This window comes from Schistocerca gregaria, chromosome 8 (genome assembly GCF_023897955.1).
Source record: "Schistocerca gregaria isolate iqSchGreg1 chromosome 8, iqSchGreg1.2, whole genome shotgun sequence".
NCBI classification, from domain to species: Eukaryota; Metazoa; Arthropoda; class Insecta; order Orthoptera; family Acrididae; genus Schistocerca; species Schistocerca gregaria.
In genome coordinates this window covers 157,082,559-157,098,503 of record NC_064927.1, presented here as the reverse complement: position 1 = coordinate 157,098,503, position 15,945 = coordinate 157,082,559, and the positions used below count along the sequence as shown (strand labels likewise).

At 39.0% G+C, this 15,945-nt stretch overlaps 1 protein-coding gene across 1 annotated transcript in view; it reads right to left on the bottom strand.

Annotated features, from left to right (window-relative positions):
* The window catches only part of LOC126283958 (aldo-keto reductase family 1 member B1-like), a 55,055-nt gene that overhangs the window by 21,560 nt on the left and 17,550 nt on the right, over positions 1-15,945 (bottom strand). The window contains exon 3 of the mRNA XM_049982398.1: positions 7,437-7,553. Within this exon, the coding sequence (XP_049838355.1) occupies positions 7,437-7,553 (117 nt within the window). The remainder of the gene's footprint in view (positions 1-7,436; positions 7,554-15,945) is intronic.

Genomic DNA, 15,945 nt, shown 5'->3' with positions numbered 1-15,945 from the left:
ATGTACACTCAGGCTCACATACAATACAGGAAGAAATACAGAGAGCAGCAGTTAACATCCATCATTAGTCATATTGCCTAAATCAGCTCCTTGGTGTTGAGCTCTCTCAACATGTGCCCATCATTCTTCTCTTTATTTTTCATTTCAAACAAGCTGTTGGAGTGGTTGTGCAAGAACACTTCCATTTAGAAAAATACTTCTGCAGCCAGCTTTGATGTATGTTTTTATTCCTAGCTCACTGAAATTGGTGCCAGAATGTGTATGCTACTGAGATGTAGACATCAAAGAATTTCTTTCCACATTCTTGTACAAATATGCTTGTGTTATCTCTCCAATGACCATGTTGCCAGTGAGGCATTAATGACTAAACACTAACTATCCTGTCTTCCTGCTGTTTATTAATTGTACATGAGCATGAACTCTTTATGAGTAGTACCTTTAGAGCTGTAAGGAAATGATTATCTGTTTCCTCTTTAACTGATTAATTGTACCTTCCTTCATTGAGGGATATTTGGAAATGAGCAGCTAACAGGTAATATTTCACCTATGACTAATACGCAGACTTCTACAACAAGGAAAATAAAATAGGCTCCCATCTTACATGCTTATGAAAAATTAACACATTGTGTGTATATACAGTTCCATTTTGATTCTTTCACATATAATGATTTAAAAATTTTAAGTTGTTCTGCTATCAGTTGAACACTCAGCCATTTTTAACAGTATGTAGCCATCTACATATTAGCTAAATTTCACTAAATGTGTGATGGTCATATGCACTCTGTGCATTCCTCAACTTAATTGTCTTTTCTCACTTGTAGAATGGTTTGTTACTCCCAAACCCTTGTGCTTTCTATTAAGACCCCTTCCTATAGACTTTTAGCATCATAAAAACTGCACCTGTTAGTTGGTTCCTTTCCTTTCCAGTCCTGCTCCCCCATTAATTTACCATAAGATACCTTATCTATTGGCAGATGCCAAGCTTAGTGGACATGCCAGCAGCAGTAGGAGCAGCAGCAGTACACAGTAATTTAGTTTAGTTTCTGATTTTTTATGTGCTTCTGCAAAGAAGTGAACTATATCTGTGTGTTTTATTGTGTAGACTAATAGTTAGCAAATTACTATTTGTTTTTGCATAAATCTTGGTGCATATCTCTGTTCAAGGTGATTTCCTAGTGTAATTTTCCCATCATGAGCAGCTGTATGCCATATCACTACGTTTAAATCTTGTGCTGGCACACAGCATGCAGTTTAGATCAGTTCATTCTAGTATGCTTACTTATCTCATGCAGTAGCTTTTGATAAGCAGAGTTTCTCCTAACAGGTAAGTGTAGATATATTCACTTCAGTAGAGAAATTTATTGCTGTTTAAGAGGCTGATATCTCAGGATACAGTGTTTCTTTATTCTCCTCATTATATTTTGCATTAATTCCGAACTCAATAGGGCCATTTGAGACCTTATATCAATTATTTACTCTCTACAACATGGCTAGGTACTGTGCTTGTTCAGAGCAGACACAACCAAAATTGGCTGCTGTCTGTAAACAGCTGGAAGCTGTGTTGGCTACTGTCAACATTCTTCTGGCTAATGCTCAGAGTTGCAGCAACATTTGGGTGCTGGTGATGAGACCTGCGACACCTTTGGTGCCATCGGAACCCCCGGTGACCTGGGTGTTTCTGCATCTTCTGATGTGCAACGTCTGACCAGTCCATCCTCATTTGAGAGTGAGTGGGAGACAGTGTAAGTTCTTACATCACTGGCAGAAGGTGAAAGAGAGAGCAGGTAATGCAGCTGGCTCCCTATGCCTATGCAACAGGTATGAGGTGCTACCCAGTGTTGAGCCTGTTGGGCCAATGGCTGATTTCCCTACCCAGCATGGACAAGTGCAGAGCTCACTGGGACCCCCAACATTAGGCAAGTGATGGAGACCCTCACAGAAATAGCAGATGAAGTAGTAAAGAATGTCACTGTGTGCCTGTTATGTTTAACAGGGGGGCCTCATCTGTGGTGTAGAGGAAGCCCAGCCGGTGGCTATCAAGCCCACTGGGTGCAGCCAACTCCACATAGTCACATTTATCAGCATGAATGATGCCTGCCGCCTGGGTCGTGAGAGCATCTTGGCTCCTTTCAACATATTGGTGAGGGAAACTAGCATTGCATGTGGGGTAGAGGCTAAGCAGTCTATTTGTAACATCATACCCAGGGTTGATTACAGTCCTCTGGTTAGGAGCAGAGTTGAACGTCTAAACCAGAGTCTCAGACAACTCTGCAATATTACCACATGCAAATTTCTCAACCTCTACTATCAGGTGCAGAATTCTAGGATTCCCCTTAATAGATCAAGCGTGCACTACACGCAGGAAGTGGCTACTAGGGTAGTGGAGCATATGTGGTGTGCTAATGGGGCTTTTTAGGTTAGAAGAACCTGCCCTTGGGATCAAAGATAATTGGTCTGATAAATTAGCCACAATGTTCACAGAGAGTATTCATCTTCGCAGATCAGTGATAGAAAAGGTTGATATGAGTTTGGTAAACTGCTGGAGCATCCAAGGAAAGGTCCCAGAATTAGTATCATTTAATGAAGGTTATAATGCGTAGATAGTGTTAGGAACAGAAAGTTTGTTGAAATTGGATGTTAATGACAATGAAATCTTAAGTTCAGATTGGAATATTTAAAATAAGGATAGGGTAGTCATCAGGTGACATGGCATGTTTATTGCTATGATGAATTCAATAAAATCTAGTGAGGTTATCATGGATTCTGTTTACGAATTAAGCTGGGTGAAGTTAAGTATCAAAGATCAGATGCTTTTATAGACCACCTTGATCAGGAGCTCTAGTGGTAGAGCACTTCAGAGAGAACTTCCAGAGCATTGTTAATAATTTTCCTGATCAGGCCATTGTAATAGGAGGTGACTTCAACTTGTCATGTATAGATTGGAAGCGCCATGCAATCAAAACTGGTGCAAGAAGCAGGGATTCTTGTGACATTTTCCTGGATTTGGTGTCCAAAAATTACTTAGAGCTGATCATTAGAAAACCAACTCATAAGGGTAACATCTTAGACCTCCTGGCAACAAAAAGACCTAAACATATCTAATCAGTTAATGTAGAGGAAGATATCAGTGATTATAAGGGTGTGATAGCATCTATGACAATGCATCTTACAAAGAATGTTAAGAAAGGTAGGAAGATATTTCTGCTTAGCAAGAGAGACAAAATAGAAATTTCAGAGTATCTGAGCAGTCAGCATCAAATATTTGGTGATGAGAACAAAGTGTGAAGAGCAAAGTGTTGTGAAAGACACACTATGATTTAATACCAATGTTAGAAAACTGCCACATAAATGAAGAGAACTTCATCTCAGATCCAAGACAACAAAAACCTAGCTGACAAACAAATATTGAATGAAGCAAAAATTAGTGTAAGGAGGGCAATGAGAGAAGTGTTCAGTGACTTTGAAAGTAAAACTTTGTCATCCAACCTGAGTAAAAACTGTAAAAGGTCTTGGTCTCATGTAAAATCATTGTTGTTGTTGTTGGCCATAGACTGGTTTGATGCAGCTCTCCATGCTACTTTATCCTGTGCAAGTTTCTTCATCACTAAGTAACTACTGCAACCTCTACCCTTCTGAATATTCGTAGCATATTCATCTCTTGGTCTACCTCTAATATTTTTACCCTCCGCGATACCCTCCAATACTAAATTAGTGATCCCTTGGTGCCTCAGAACGTGTACTAACAACTGGTCCCTTCTTTTAGTCAAATTGTACCACGATTTCCTGTTCCCCCCAATTCTCTTTAGTACCTCTTCATTCTTACATGATCTACCCATCTAATCTTCAGCATTTTTCTGTAGCACCACATTTCAAAATCTTCTATTTTATTCTTGTATAAACTGTTTATTGTCCATGTTTCACTTCAATACATGGCTACACTCCATACAAATACTTTCAGAAAAGACTTCCTGACACTTAAACCTATACTCAATGTAAACAAATTTATCTTCTGAAGGAATGCTTTCCTTGTCATAGCCAGTCTACATTTTATATCCTCTCTACTTTGCTTCCCAAATAGCAAAACTCATCTACTTCTTTAACTGTCTCATTCCTTAATCTAATCCCCTCAGCATCACCTCATTCGACTACATCCTATTATCCTGATTTTGGTTTTGTTGCTCTTCATCTCATATTCTCCTTTCAAGACACTTTCCATTCTGTTCAGCTGCTCTTCCAGGTCCTTTGCTGTCTCTGGCAGAATTACAATATCATCGGCAAATTTCATAGTTTTTGTTTCTTCTCCTCGAATTTTATTCCTGCTCCAAATTTTTCTTTTGTTTCCTTCACTGCTTTCTCAATATATAGCCTGAATAACACTGGGCCTAGGCTGCAACCCTGTCTCACTCCCATCTCAACCACTGCTTCCCTTTCATGTCCCTCTACTAACTGCTATCTGGTTTCTGTATACATTGTAAATAGCCTTTCAATCCATATATTTTACCCCTGCCACCTAGATGGCTTGCAGAGTATGACGTAGATGTAGATTTAGATATTTATTCATTCATAAATACATACCAAGAGAGCAAAAATCGTTACTGATCTTGCTCTCTACTCCCTACAGGAATTTTAATGACTTTATCCGATATTAAATGTGCAGTTTAATTCTAGTAAGAACTAATCAATGCTAACTTGGATTTGAAAGAGGAGAGGAGCAAGAACTGAAGAGGGATCAGTTCAAGAAACACTGGAAATGTTGAAGACCAGGTGGTGAATCTGTTGTGTTTCATTGTCATGAGGTAGATGAAAATCCAGTTTAAATGCTTCCAAATAGAGTATGAGCTAGCAAAGGCCAAAATACTTCATGTGTGTGTAGTGGTGAACAAGCCACCACTGACATGACTGAATATAACTGTAGACAGCTGGTGTTTCATGGAAATGGCTATAGTCCTTACACTACTATTGTATGATGCTAAAGTTAGAACAAATTTTTATACCTCTCTGAGACAAAATTTATTGTAAATAATGCTCTGGATCAAAGGTAACTTCTTAACTAATACATTTATAAACATTCATCACTGGCTGGGATATTAAACTTCTTGATCTTTCGGCATAGAATTTGAAACAGATCTGAAATTTCTATCAGTAATTATGATGTACCATTATCTCAGGAATCAGTACTTTGCTCACTTTTGTTCAGACTCTTTCAAAACAATATTGAAGTTAGTGACAAGGAACAAAAATACTGTATACTGTTGATCTGACACCAGTAACTGTAGAAAAAAATTCATAAAAACCTGAAATAGCAGATTTATTTCAACTAATAAAAGAGTGTAATGGTTCATAAAAACTTAGTTACCAATAAAACTAAAACAGAAGAAAGTCCATTGTCAACACTAATACAGAAAAGGATAAGGCCGTAGATATATCTATGGATGATAAAAGACTGGAAAAATTTACCCTTGTAAAATTTTTGGGAATTATATTAGGCATTTAGCTTCAAGTGAGACAACGTACAGAAATGTCTGCTGTAAATTAAGCACTGTTTATTATGAAACAATTTTCACATTATGCCAATGAGAACTTTCTGTGTACTCCAGCAGGACATAAATAATTTATGTATTGCAAAAAAAGGCATTAGGATTATTCTGAATAAAAAACAAAGAAACTAATGCAAAAAAATCTTACAAAATCTACAAATATTCTCATTTCCATCTATTTACATAAATAGAACAATAGTTCCCTTAATAAAATGCAATACATCACTAAAAGCCCTTTCATATGACACAAGAAATAAAGACTAGCTGAGACATATACCACTCAGACAAAGCTGTTGAAGAAGTCATTCATAATCTGTTGTACAACTTGTGAAGTGTCTGCCAAAGAATCTGTGGAACAGTGACAGGAAAGACATTCTAGAAACTTCTTAATGATTATGTGGTGCATAGAGAAATTTACAGTGTAGAAAGATACACAGTGATGAGCCAAGATATTATGATATTGCCTGCTATGAGGTTAAATGCCACCTGGTGATACATTAAGGAACATATGTAAGTGGAGCAGAGACAAATGGAGGACCATCCTAGTAATAATGCAGTTGCAAATGGGGGAAATTGACTGATATATGCAATTTGGCCAAAGGGCAGGGTGCTATTGCTCAGCACCTAAGAATGATCATCTCAACTGGTCGGAAATACTGTGCTCCTATCATGATCACCTATGGAAAGGTGTTGAAGGATGGTGAAACTAAGAATAGACAATAAAGTGTCAAACATCTTCACCTCATCTCAGAATGTGAAGATTGGCTATTACAGCAGGCACTAATCTGTGGAATATTTATGATAGAATACGATGCTGGTGGAGGCACAAGTGATTTGGTGCACACCATTCAGTGCACATTGTCGAACATTGGGCTCCACAGCATACGAGCCCTATATCTCCCAATGTTGACCCAGCGACATCATCAATTATGACTGCAGTGTGCACAAAGTCATCAAGATTGGACTGTGGATCAATGGTAAGCTTTTGCTTGTTTGGATGAATCTTGTTTCCTGTTACATCAGCTCATTGGTTGTACCTAGATGTACTGTCATCCAGGTGAATGGCTAGTGGAGACATGTACATCACCATGGTTGCAGGTCAGAAGGGGCAGTATTACTGTTTGGGGGACTTCACTAGAGCTTCCAAGTGACCTGTGGTATTAATCAAAGAAAGCCTGGCAGCTCTGGACTGCATGATCATTGTTAGAGATCAACTACATCCCTTCATTCTTCATGTCTTCCCCAACGATGATGGCATCATTAAGAAGGATAACTAACTGTTGAACAAGGCCAGAATTGTGCTACAATGGTTTGAAGAACATGCTACAGAAATCACTTTTATGTCTTGGCCACTAAATATGCATCACCTGAAGCCAATAGAACACAACTGTGACACTACCTTGTGCGCACAAATCACCAGTCCATAATTTATTGTAATTATGTGACATTGATATCTGGTGAAACATAACCCTGAAAACATGCTAAGGACATTTTGAAATCTTGCCATGCACAATCACTGCTGTAATGCATTCTCAGTCTATGGGTCTTAAGTTACATTTTGGTTTTAGATCCCATGTTGGTTGCTATAGATAAACTAATTTTTTGAGATAGATAATTAGCAGCTGACATTAGGAGATGAACACTGGTACTGAATGGATTGCTGATACTATAAAGTAAGCAGATCCTTAAAAAATAGCTTTCATTTTGTATTATCTTTTTACAAATGTGCCTGTTATTTCTAAAGCAAACTTTTACACCATAGCTGCTGATATTTAGAATGACACATGGCTATGCTTTATGACATCTCATAGGAATTAATTTAAACTAAGAATGATTTGCTAAGATACTCATAGCTTCCATTTGTTTATTAGGTATTGTTGCTTTATTTGACCAACTCACCTTGTATGAAAATGGCCAGTGTACAAGATAAAGGTCAACATAATCTAGCTTAAGATCTGCTAACGTCTTCTTACAGGTTGGCACAACCAAGTCTGGTCTATGACAGGTGTTCCACAACTGAAACAATAATTTTATTTTATATAAATTTCTGTCTGCTGTAATTCACTCAGATAGCAAAATCTTAAACATGGTTGGAAAACAACATCTGTGTAAATCTGAAGAGGTTGAAAATCAGCCAACCAGTTGCAAAACAAAGGTTTATTAGCCCTTGGCCTAGGATTTGACATTTCTAAAAATATCTTCTTCAGGAGTAGCGATGTAACAAGATCCATTCCTTTCTAAGAAGATATTTTTTGAAATGTCGAAACCTAGGTCCATGGCTAATAAACCTTTGGTCTGCAATTAGTTGGCTGATTTTTCAACCTCTTCACTCAGACTGTATTACTGCACTGCATAAAACAAGAGTTTACCCATTAAATAATTTAGACATAAATGTACAGTATTTTTTTAAAAAAAAACACTATGGTATACATACAGGGTGACAAATATTGAACTGTATGAAATGAAATTATCGTAACTTCTGAACCGTTTGTGTTAAGACGTTCAAACTGCGCAGTTGGCTGCAGGTCGCAATGGGAATTATGTGCATGCAGGCACATCTTCTTGTTGTCGGCCATTTGCATTTGGACAGGTTTGTCAATAAGCAAAACTGGCACATTGGGGGGACTGAGAATCCTCATTTCACAATCAAGAAGTCTCTTCACCATCAATGGTTGAATGTGGGGTGTTCAGTGTCCAGTCATGGAATAATCGGTGCAATATTCCTTCATGGCACGGTGACTACCGGACAGTACGTGAAGGTTTTGGAAGATGATTTCCTCCCCATTATCCAAAGTGACCCTGATTTTGAGAAGATATGGCTCGTACAAGACGGAGCTCTGGAGCACGACTCCATTGAAGCAGGAGAGTGTTTGATGTCCTGGAGGAGCACTCTGGGGACCGCATTCTGGCTCTGGAGCACCCAGAGGCCACTGGCATGGGCCTTGATTAGCCACATATTCTCCGTATGTGAACACATGCAACACCTTTTTGTGCAGTTATATTAAAGATAAGGTGAACAGTAATAACCTCAAAACCATTAATTAGCTAAAAACAGCCATTCAGGAGGTTATTGACAGCATTGGTGTTCTGACACTTCAGTGGGTCATGCAGAATTTTGCTATTCATCTGCGCCACATCATCACCAATGATGACAGGCATATCGAACCTAAATCCAAATATCAGTAGTGACATTTACATATTGAATAAAGTGTGTGCATGCCATAGTTTGCAACTAATTTACATTTTTTCATATAGTTCAATAATAGCCACCCTGTATCTAGCAAACAATCTATCAAAATAAATGTAGTGTATGAATAGTATTACTACAGACGTTCCGGCTCACCCCTCAGCTTTAGTTTGGATCTGGAGCTCCTAGCTTCAAGACCTGTTGAGGGCATTTTTGCCTTAGCCTTATCAGTGCCTTTGAACACGACCTTGAATGTAACATTTCAGTCTTAAACAAACACAGTTTTATAGCTTACATTATTTGCAGTTACCAGTACATATAGGCAGTAATCATATTAGGACTTTTATAAACTAATCCAAAGAATTATATCATGCTTGATGATTTTCCTTCAAACCATATAATGCCTCAAATTACTTACAAACTCTACTTGTTCCATTTTGTATCTTGGAGAATGCCTCACATAAATTTATGTGAAAACTTTACCATTTATAAATGCAGTCTATACATCCATCTGTTCTGCAAGTAAATACTTTGGCAACAGTATGATAGCAAAAGTTCCAATGTTTGCATCATAGCAACTAGTGAACAAATATCCATTACTGTAGTGTTGAAATCTGTTTTTTGCTTATGTATTTTTATTGTTCATGCTCTTTTAATTGATCTTAGTAATAAAATACATTGTTTTTTTGCATCATCCAAACAACAAATGGATTATAAATCTTTTTAATACTAAGTTATTTTCAAACTACCAATTTCTCAGGTAGATTTACATCCTAAGTCATTTTGCTCTACATGGATGGACAAAAGAAAATTGAAATTATTCAATTACATCACCTGACAAAAAAAGTGAAGTAGCCAGAATACGTGGTTGGATTCAATGTAACTCCATTCACTTACACACCATCAATGGGTATGTAAATTCTCTGTCACAGATAGAAAGACAATATAGTGCATTAGCATTGTTCATGTTTAGTATTGTTCCAGGTCTGTTAGGACATGTAAGCGGCACGAATGGTGTTAGACGTTGTGTGTTCACTATGAAGGACATGGAGATACAATGCATTCATGTGAGACAGTGATATCAAAGTCTGACATCATATGAAAAAAAGCCTCATTATATGTTTCTGTTTGGCCAACTGGTTGAATCATACACCCTCTACATTTGCTGAGCATTCAGATATGACAGTGATCCAGTGTTGGACAGCATGGGAATATGAGACAGGGATACTTGTCATCAATGTTTCATTCAATTACATCTAACTGTCACAATGGAGGATTACCATGCTGTATACCAAGTAGTCCCTTCACATCTGTGCCTGTCATATAACAACAAATAATCAATACCCTGCATTATTCTGTGACATCTGCACCACTGTCAGCAGCCAGACTAGAGATTTACCACTCCATATGTGGACTGATCTCACAACACAAATAGCATGTAGTGTTACCATGACCAGGAGGTATGGAACGCTGATGAATGGCATCACATTGTGTTCAGCCATGAATCTTGGATCTGCAGCACCCCAGATGACCATTGTTCCTGAGTATGTCAGCAACCTGGGAACATGTCCTGTTATTCCTATGTTTAGGAGAGGCACAGTGGTTTTACCCATGGAGTCATGGCGTGGGGAGTCATCAGCTATCACTTCAAGTGAGAGCTGATACTGACTGAGAGAACTCTGACAGCACATTTGTACACCACAGACATCCTGTTTCATATGACAGCATTGTCATACCATGTTTCAACAGACAATGCTCATCTACATGTCATGTGTGTCTATGAACTGTCTGCATGATGATCAGGTACACCCTAGGCCAGCAAGATTGCCAGATCTATGCCCAATAGAAAATGTGTGGAACCACCTTCGATGTCAACTCCATCCCACTGTCAGTATGCCACAAAAGAATTATCCGAATGGAATGGAAGTCAGTAGATGTGATGTACATATGCAGACGAAACAGGATCACAGTTTCAGAAAAAACAGGTGATTTATTCAAGAGAAAGAGCTTCACAACTTGATCAAGTCAATAATGCATTGCTCCACTTCTGGTCCTTATGCAAGCAGCTACCAATAGAGTTGTTGAATGTCCTTCTGAAGGATATGTGCCAAATTCTCTCTAACTGGCATGCTAGGTTGTCAAAATCCCAAGAGGCTCAGAGGGCATTTCTCAGAATGCTCCAGACATTTTCAATTGGGAAGGTATCCAGCAACCTTCCTTGCCAAGGCTGGGTTTGGCAAACATGAAGACATGCAGTAGAAATTCTTGCCATGTGTGAGCAGACATTATCTTGCTGAAATGAAAGTCCAGGATGGCTTGCCATGAAGGGCAACATAACAGGGCATAGGATATCAGCATACTGCTGTGATCTAATGGTGTCATGGACGACAACCAAAAGGGGCCTGCTATGAAAAGAAATTGGACCCGAGACCCTGGTTGTCGGACTGTATGGTAAATGGAAATACTGTGGCTAGGGCCTCCCGTCAGGTTGACCATTCACCTGGTGCAAGTCTTTCGAGTTGACACCACTTCGGCGACTTGCGTGTCAATGGGGATGAAATGATGATGATAAGGATAACACAACACCCAGTCCCTGAGTGGAGAAAACCTCCGACCCAGCCGGGAATCAAACCCAGACCATTAGGTATGACATTCCGTTGTGCTGACCACTCAGCTACCAGGGGCAGATGGACTGTATGGTGGACAACGGTCATATTGGTATCCCACAATTGTCCGGAGCATCTCCATCATTGGGGCTCAATTCAAAGCAGGACTCATCACTGAAGGCATTTCTACTCCTCCAGTCATTGAGATTCCAGGCCAAAGACATGACTGGAGACGCGCCTGAACAATGGTGGGATAACAGCCCAATTTTCGCCGCCATGTGACTTGACAGCCAGGAATAATGATATGGGGTGCCATCTCTTTTCATAGCAGGACCCTTTTGTTTGTCATCTACAGCACCTGTACAGCACAGCACTACGTCAACAACATTCTACGCTATGTTTTGTAGCTCTCCATGACAAGCCACCTTGGGCTTTCATTTCGCAAGATAATGCTCAGATACACAGTGCGTCCAGGACAGAGGGGGTGCAATACCATACTACTAAGTGGGCTCATACTGCCAAGCTATTTGAAAATTGGACTGGATTTTGTAATCGCTGAAATAACGTCACATACGCTCTCAGACTGTGAAGTTTCGTTTCGTTCCTTTCCTGGGTGCTTCTCTTTTCGTGTCTGGCAGAGTATCGTTTCCAATTCTATTTTTGTTTACAAGTACTATGCGGAGAGTAATGATGTGTTTATCTATATCTATACTTCTCAAGCCACCTTCGAGTGCGTGGTGGAGGGGTCTTTGTGTATCAAGGACACTTGCTGCCTTTCCTCCTCCAGCCAGGAATGGTCCCCAGCAAGAAAGAATTTTGGTAAGCCCCCATGTGAGCTCAAATCTTTTTACTTCTACCGTCATAGTTTTTCATGAGCTGTATCACTCTCATTCTTCTATGAACTAAACTCTCGGAAATTTAACTCTAAACCACACATTATGCACAATGCCTATCCCGTAGCGTCTAGAACTGGAGTTGGAAGAGCATTTCTTTGACGTTGTTACACTTATTAAATGAACATGTGACGAAATGTGCTGCTCCTCTTTGAATCTGCTTTATTTGTTATGTCATATCTGCCTGGTACAGATCTCAAACTGTCAAGAAATATTGAAACTTTCGTGGAATGAGGGTTTTGTAAGCCATCCCCTTCACGGATGGACTACACTTCCTTAGGGTTCTTCTGATGAAATTCTCTCTGACATATATCTTACTTGTGATCAGTTTCATGATAATAATAATAACAACAATAATAATTTACGTGACTGTTCCACTTCAAATCACTCCGTGCATATGCATTCAGTGATTGTCCTGCAATCGTGTAATGGATCCTTCCATCTGTTTATCTGCAATACGCTGCTCTTGTTTACGTTGAGGTCCGCTACCAATCCCTGCACCAAGCCTAGATCCTCTGCAGATGCCTTGCAGTTCGCTAAAATTTTCCGGTGTTGCAACTTTTTTGTGTGCAACAGTAGCATATGCAAAAAGCCTCATGGAACCTCAGATGCTGTCCACTACCTCGTTACATATATTGTGAAAAGTGATGATCTTATAACAGTCCCTTGTGGTACTTAAATGTGTGAAGAGTTCTCTCCATTAAATCTTCATCCAGTCACAAAGTTAGTCTGATACTTCATACCCTCGAATTTTATTCATTAGGTAAGGGTGAGAAACAGTATCACACATCTTGTGGATGACAAGCTACACGACACAACCTGTGTGCCATTGTTTAGTGCCTCCTGGGCCTCGCGGACGAACAAAGGACAAGCTGGGGTTCACACGATCGTTGATTGCGGAGTCCATATTGATTGCAAAAGAGTACATTTTGAGTCTCCGGAAATGTCATAATACGTGATCATAGAACATATTCCAAAACTCTGCAACAGACTGATGTCAGAGATATAGGCCTTTAATTCTGTGCGCCCGTTCCACAACCCTTCTTGAAAAGGGGAATTTTTCGAATCACTGGGAATGCTTCGCTCCTCCAGAGACCTGTGGTACACTGCTGGAGAAGCAAGTTCTCTCGCATACTCTATGTAGAATCGTCCAGTCGTCTTTCATTTGATGAGCGATTTCAGTTTATTGTGTATCCTGCGGTCACTTATTTAGACACCTACCACTTTGATGTTCTTGTAACGATTTGTAGGAGGAACCTCGGTACGTTCTTCCTCAGTGAAACAGTCTTAGAAAAAGGAATTTGATAGTTTGAACTTCTCTGTGTCATCTTCCATTTCGATTTTCGATGCCATTATGGTCACAGAGTGTCCAGACAGATGGCTTTGGCCCATTTACTGAATTAACATAATATCAAAACTTTTTAGGATTTTGTATCAGATCGGTACCCTCACAACTTTTCTCATAGCTTACCTCGCTTAGGCGACTGAGCTGAGCAATACTATTTAATTTTGTCCATTTATGCTTAACATATACAGCCTCAGAGATGAAAGGATCACGTTGACTGCTCAGCTAATCTTAAGGGTCTGGAAGGCAAGTGGGCTTCAAAAACTCGATTTTTAGATTTTAGCATATTTGAAATGACTGGTCTTTCCTGCATGAGACCATATTTGTTTGATATAAATACGACATTTTTTTCCGTGAGATATGACGGTTTTTCTGACGCTCTGTGCAATCTGGGGACGGTGACAGCAAGGCTTATGACCGGGTATGTGAACAACAATCCTATGGTCCTAATGTCATAGTCTCTAAATTACAGTGCTTTGGGCATGTCCAGAAGAGAATGGGGTCCAGGTTGAGAAGATTATTGAAAGAAAAGTCAAAAATACTATTGGAAGATGGTAAGAAGATAGGCGAAAAAGGTCGGCTGAGAAATGTTGAAATAGATAGATTACAGAATTGTTATGGCTTTGCCATAAGAATAAATGTAGGGAATTTATAAAACATAAAAAAAGCTGTATGGGCTATCTTTTTTCATAAGCTTTCCACAAATGGCAATCCAGTACACTGTCTTTGCCCAAATAATCCTGACACTTGGTGCAAGTACAGGAGAAGTGCCAGATATGATGACAAACATTCTTTACCTGTATCAGTAATTAATGAAATTAAACCCATATTTAGACACCTTTGTAAAGATACCTTGTTGAAGAAATATCTTCATGGGAAACCTAAAATTTAAATGAATGTGTGAATTCTGTCATTTGGAAGCGGTTACCGAAAACTATTTGTTCAGCTTACAAACCTCAAATTTGGTGTTTATGACGCTATTTTATGCTTCAATGATGGTGTAATTAGAAAACTGAATGTTTTGGAATTATTGGGCATAAAATCTAGTGGAAATATTTTAAAATCCTTGGTGCAAATAGATAAAGAGAGAATCCGCAAAGCAGATATTGCTAATTTAAAATGCACAACAGAAGCCAGACAGAAAACAAGAGGGACCAAGAGAAGATCAGTAGAATTCAGATGATCCTCAGTAAGGTGGAGGAAAATATTAGTGATAAGTAATTCTTATCAATAACCATATTAGAATTGCAATATTAAACTTCAAATGGATTTTTCTCAAAACTACATTTTTTTTTCTTTCAGGTACCATTATTTGATAAACTAATGGGGTCAGAAACGTGACATTTGGTCAATTTGTACTGCAGATAGTAATAAGTTACTACAAGTAAATTGAGAACCAACTACAAAAATTTAAATTTTACTAGTAAAAGAACAATTTTTTTCTTCAGAACCATAAGAGCTATTATGATACAGTAAAAATTTCGTTGTTTTATCACATATAGTTCTTTTGAAAAGTGTACCCATTCAAAGGGTAAAATAGCATTGGCAGAATAGGGATAAAAATTGCCTTCCGTCTCCCCTTAAATCTACTCCTTGTTTGCATTTACCGAACAGATTATTTTATTACCTTTCTTAACATTCTTGTCTAGAGCCGTATTCTGTCGTTCTACATCGATCTTATGATCATTGGTTCCTCGACCTACGTTCGCTGAGTCGGAAATTTTCTGGCCTAGCTGGAGTGCTGGTAGCATTTTGGAAGTCATGAGTGATTCCTTCAGATGATTTCAGGGCGTTATTATTATTATTTTCCTACTACTCTCCGCAGCGTTCGATCGTCCCTGTCCGTCAGAAGAGTCTTGGTGAAGCTGCAGTTGTTCCTTCGAGTTCCCACTTCACAATCACATCACTAGTAGTCGATTTGGGCACTTCTAGAAGGATTGAAAAGTCCCTGATGGATTTGTTACTCAGCTGGCATCTAATGTCTAGTTCACGTTCGAGATGACTGCACTCTCCTAACCGATCCATTCTGATGTTACTGCATCTCTACTGACAACAGATTTGTTATGTCGAATAAGGGTTAGATACAAAACAATTCTTCGTTTCTGTTCGCAACAGACACAGATTACACAGATTTAGTGGAGTTGTTCCACCAAAACGAATCAGGTTGGTTGCAAAATGCACGAAAAGTTGCAAACCATGAGCCAAGTGAAAGAGACTGGCAACTGACAACTTCTCTACTGTGCTTCCTTTTATATCAGCAGATCAGCACTCGTGACGTCTAGTCGTCAGTTCCGCATTACATAGGGGTGTCCGGATGCTTTTAATAAGATAGTGTATAACGCTGCCGATCAAGTATAGTGTACCCACAGTTGCCAGT